Source organism: Rhinoderma darwinii, chromosome 1 (genome assembly GCF_050947455.1).
Source record: "Rhinoderma darwinii isolate aRhiDar2 chromosome 1, aRhiDar2.hap1, whole genome shotgun sequence".
NCBI lineage: Eukaryota > Metazoa > Chordata > Amphibia > Anura > Rhinodermatidae > Rhinoderma > Rhinoderma darwinii.
The window spans coordinates 301,190,130-301,195,546 of NC_134687.1; the positions used below are offsets into that span (position 1 = coordinate 301,190,130).

The 5,417-nt window shown below is 43.1% G+C and overlaps 1 protein-coding gene across 1 annotated transcript; it reads right to left on the bottom strand.

Moving 5' to 3' along the window:
* Positions 1-1,299: 1,299 nt before the first annotated feature.
* Positions 1,300-3,736, bottom strand: S1PR4 (sphingosine-1-phosphate receptor 4). The gene is made up of 2 exons (XM_075851087.1): positions 3,534-3,736; positions 1,300-2,272 (listed from the first exon to the last, which is right to left on the bottom strand). Exons 1-2 carry the CDS (start codon positions 3,725-3,727, stop codon positions 1,351-1,353), a joined length of 1,116 nt encoding a protein of 371 aa, XP_075707202.1. The 5' UTR covers positions 3,728-3,736; the 3' UTR covers positions 1,300-1,350.
* Positions 3,737-5,417: the final 1,681 nt, after the last annotated feature.

The window sequence follows — 5,417 nt, forward strand, 5'->3', positions numbered from 1 at the left end:
GTAATCTCCCTCGGCTGCGGTTGATGATAACAGACATAGTACAGAATCAGCAGACAGATTACAAGGTCAGGTAATAGCATAGCTCAAGGCAGGTGGCAGACATGTACTCACGATTGGTAGACCCAAAGGTCAGGGGAGGCAACAGAGGTACGTCACGGGTAACAAGCAAAAGGTCAGGGCAGGCAGCAAGGCATGGATAGTCAAAGTTACATACAAGTCAAACACTGGAATTTCAAACAAATGACCTACAGGGTATCTTTAGCAAACTAGGAGGAACCGTAATGCTCAGGAAATGGTGAACAAGGGAAGATTCCCTTTATACCCAGGGAAAGCTGTGTAGTAGGCGCACGCTGGTCCTTTAAGACCGGAGGAGTTAATGCACTTACTAACAGGTGCACGAGACAGAGGAGGAAAACGGTGTCGCGGGAGGACGGAAGCAGCAGATAGGCAGTATTGCGGCGTAGCCAAGAAGCCAGAGGACGCCGTGTAGAGGTAAATATATGTGGCGGGGAGCAGTGGTGGCCGTTACATAGGTGTACCAACTACAAGCCAAAATTCTTCATCTTTACAAACCACAGAGTTTTGTCCCCTAAAGTTATCTATTTATGTGAAAACCTGGGTACACATGTTGAAACGTAGATCCATAAGAATAGAGTACCGCTTACACATTTGGATTTGTAACTGAGGTACAGGGAACAAATTCTTCCAAGTCGCCGCCGGTCTACAGTAAGCATGATTGTTTATGAACAGACTCCGGGACTGACTAAGAGGATCATTGTCCGTGTTACAGCTTCTGATATAATTTTCAATTCTGGAGATACTTTGTGCCATTGTATCCATGGTTTTTACTGCTTACAAAAATGTCACATCTTTGAAGTCTCCTTTTCATTTACTGTGTTTTGTACATATCATAGACCAGTCTACAGCATCTGGACTGCAAACTTTTAGAAACCTAAATTTCATATACAAGCTATAGATTGACACTGGTAAAATGATCAGCTTTTAATCTCCATTCCATACTTCATTGTATTTTCTCTGGCCCATGCATGCACAATTCATTGCCCCCAGCACGCTCATCTTCTGCTACTTTAAACACTTTAGATAATGTGATGCAGAAAGGTGCTTAAACGACAATGTAAGGCTGCGTATGAATATATATATACCATGATCATTGATCAACATGTTTTCTTTAAACTTTGCTAATGAAATGAAATATTGATATCATGGAAGATATTCTATCATATAGAAAGTTATGATTTCTTTCCATCTTTAATTTGCTGACTATTCATGTTGACCAAACTCTCCCGAGGCATAGTATATAGAATAAACTTAAATTACCCTAAAGACTTATTACTGACTGGGCACACTAGAAATGCTGGTTACAGGACTCCTGAAACTTAATGCTCGTGAAAGACGCACGCTGGCTTTTCGTCTGAGTGAACTTTCATTCGATGAACCAGAAGTAACATCTAGGCCTTGTTGGTGACATGACGGTACCTTTACTCCAGCCATAGTGCAAGCACAGCAGAGGAATGCCTCCATTGCTTTACGTACTTCTGAACTCCTGAGAGAGTAAATTAATGGGTTAATGGCTGAGTTCAAGACGGCTAAAGCAAGCACCCATTCCATACCTACTGGGGATTGACAAGAAGGAGGAGTGCATGAGGAATCCACCAAAAGATAGACAAAAAGAGGTGTCCAGCAGACGACAAATGAGCCCAAGATGATGAGAACGGTTTGAAGTAGGTGTAAGGCACGCCGACTTTGGCTGGTGACTGCAGTCCGTCTGGCATTGCAACACACTAAGTAATAAATAGTGCAGTAAAAACCAATAATCCCAATCAGGCTAATGGACAGTAGACCAAGGCTAAATAAAATATATTGCCTTGAGTAAAGAGGAAGAAGGCTAGAGCAGGTTTCAATGTGGCATAGGCAGTTCCACCCAAACAAAGGCAAGGACCCAACGATAGCAGCCAATACCCAACATACAATAATCAACCCCTGTGCACGCACCACTTTTCTAGAGCGGCTCTCCGAGACTAGGGCCACCATTGTACAATATCGCTCCACTGCCGTTATGAACAGGCTGAAAGTAGAGGCAGCTAGAGTTGTAAAGAGAAGGCCCTCTCTTAGAAACCATTGTTGTGGGGTCAATTGGAAAGTGAATTCACCTGAAAGGCAAATGTTTAGCAGGTATGAAATGCCAGCCAGAAGATCACTAAATGCAATATTTGCCAGACAGCAGTGAACCCAACGTCTCAAACGAAGGAACCTAAAAACAAAACAAAAGCATTATTAAGTGTAATACTATTCTCTTGTTTATTTTAGAGTTATAATGAAAAGGGGGAAATAACATTGATGGCCTTCAATTTGTCCTGTGGACATTATCTATGTATTTCACCTACATACCCGATAATCTCCTCCCATATTACTACAATTTATCTGCTCATCGTTAAAGGGGTATTCCCATCTCCTTAATCTGATCTAAAATGGCAGCTAACCTAAATTTAACAACTTAGTAAATACCTTTCTTTTTCAAACACACACTCTTCTTCAATATTGGAGAAGTTATGAACTCGTTGTTCAGGGGTACGGCCACCGCTGTGGTTGTGTAGCGGTGGCCACGCTTGCACAGTTTTTTCTGATTTCTAGAGGATGAACGAAATCTTGGGAGCACGTGTCCTGGAGCACGCGCCCTAGCTCCTGGCCCGGCCACCTCTCCTCAGCGCCATAGACTTGTGTGGACGGCTTCAGGCTCAGTAGCAGCTGTGGAGCCATTGAATACAGCTGCACCATTCACGTATATGTCGAGCCCTTATCGGGGCTTCCACAGTGTGCAGCATCGTGAGTGCGCACGTTCACGTCAGCGGCGTGATAACATCATCACAACTGCACTGGCCTGAACTGTCAATCAAATTAACAGTCCTGCCCAATATATACAGCATGGAACCAGGAAGTAAAGGAAAACGGTGGCCATGAGACAGAGGCAAACGGGTAGATGGGACAACCCCTTACTAGTTCTACATTTGTGTTGTTGAATTATAGTTAAAATAATGAGCTATAAATATCTTTGCTTGATAAATGTACTGTAGGTAGAGGCTAAGGTTGGGTTCACACAACCTATTTTCAGACGTAATGGAGGCGTTTTACGCCTCAAATTACGTCTGAAAAAACGGCTCCAATTCGTCGGCAAACATCTGCCCATTACTTTCAATGGGCTTTACGATGTACTGTGCCGACGACCTGTCATTTTACACGTCGCTGTCAAAAGACGGCTCGTAAAATTACAGCCTCGTCAAAAGAAGTGTAGGACACTTCTTGGGACATTTTTGGAACCGTTTTCTCATAGACTCCAATGAAAAAGCTCCAAAAACGGCCGTGAAAAACGCAGCGAAAAACGCGAGTTGCTCAAAAAACTTCTGAATATCAGGGTTTGTTTTCCCTTGAAAACAGCTCCGTATTTTCAGAAGTTTTTTGTTAAGCGTGTGAACATACCCTTACTGTTAGAACGTTCCTGCTTCAATGCTTCTTACCTTAGCAAGGCCACCAGCACCGAGAAGTTCAGCCATATAATCAACAGACTGATTAGGATGCTGCACATCTTCAGATAAATGCCATTTTTACTTGATCGACCAATTAGACGCCCAGTCAGGTTATAATGTAGGAATATAATGTTAATATTTTGTTTGCCCACTAATTCTAGGCACTGGTTAGATGTCAAGTTCATGATGGCATATAAAATCAAAGTCTGAAAAAAATAAAAATTACATTAATTGTATATTTTTCCAACCTTTACAATTCCAAACAAAATTTTGTGTTATTTCCTGAAGCTCTGTTCACGATAAGGGGTCCGTTGGAGATTCTGTTGGCCTTTTCAGGATACAGTAAAAATACAAAATTCCAACATACCCCAATAACGTCAATGGTGCCTTCCACAGGGAAAACTTATCCGGCAGCGTTGCCATGGCTCCTTTATAAACAGAAGCCATGATGCTAGTGTGAACTGAGCCTTACAAGCTGCAGAGAAAATTTATGCCTAGACAAGGTTTTACCCAGCAAAGACAGCTGATCACCACCGTTGTGATAATCCGGTTTCATTTAAAAGGGGTTGTCTGTGAAACACCCCCTTTAACCAAATGGCACTTTATATTTTCGTGCGTTCTGTATAATAGCCCAGTGGACCTATCATAAAAATATGCTGCCCTTAAAGGGGTTGTCCAGGCACGGACAACTGATGACCTATCTACAGGATAGGTCATCAGTACATGATCAGTGTGGGTCCGAAACCTGGACCCTGCACTGATCAGCTGCTCCAGCTGCCTGCTTCATCGGATGTTATGCATGGTATGCAGTATTTGGAGCCGGAAACAGATGGCGGCTGTGCTGCAGGACAGCAAATATGCTCTTATTCAGTACTATCCTATGCAGTACTGAAGCTCGGCCGCTATTCTGTGACCAGAGCCAACTGCTTCTAGCATGGACATCCGGTGCTCGGAGGAGAAAGGAGCAGCTGATCGGTGTGGGGTCCGGGTGTCGGCCCAGACTTGCAAAATCATAGACTGGATCAGTTCCGCAACCAGTGGTTTCGCGGCCCAGTGGTTTCGCTATTTTTATTGCAGTTTTGTTGTGATTGCCATGTGCTTCTTAAGTGCTGAAAAAAGTGCATTGTAAAAACTGCATGCCTTTAACGCAAATCGGTTTTTGGCTGTCCGGCTATTGCAGGTGAAGCACATTCTTTAAATGTGCATCACCTGTAATAGCTGAACGGCCGAATACCGTCCTATGGAATCCCAGCCTAAGGCCAAAAGTATGTGGACACCGCTCCTAAATAATGAGTTCAGGTGTTTCAGCCACACCCACTGTAAAGAGCTGAATAAAATCAAGCACACAGCCAAGCAATTTCAATAGAGAAAAACTTATAGTACTATGGGTCATATTGAAGTCTTAGTGACTTTAACCCCTTGCTGCTGTAGCCATTTTTCATTTTTTCATTCTTGTTTTTCACTCCCGTCTACCAAAAGACGTCTACCATAACTTTTTTTTTCGTTGCCGGAAACGGAAAAAAGCATTCTTTGTGGTGTGGAATAGAAAAGTCCGCCCGTTATTGTGAGTACCTGTTGTATATGGAGCGGGCTTAGCCCGTGAGCCCACAACATACTCCTCTACTACCGACTATGACATACTATTACGTCAAATGTCGGTAAGGGGTTAAACATGGCACAGGATGCGACCTTAACCAGTTAGTACAATTTCTGATTTGCTAGATCTTCCCTGGTCACCTGTAAGTGCTATTATTGTGAAGGAGAATCATCTAGGAGTAACAACAGCTTAGCCAAGAAGCAGTAGACCACACAAAGAACAGGGAGGTGAGTGCCTAAACACATGGCACGTAAGAATCACCTATCCTTTGTTGCATC

Coding starts and splice junctions, on each gene's coding strand:
- S1PR4 (XM_075851087.1), bottom strand. CDS start 3,727: ATGAACTTGACATCTAACCAGTGCCTAGAATTAGTGGGCAAACAAAAT. Junction 2,273..3,533: donor GTGCTGGTGGCCTTGCTAAG/GTAAGAAGCATT, acceptor TTTTGTTTTTAG/GTTCCTTCGTTTGAGACGTT.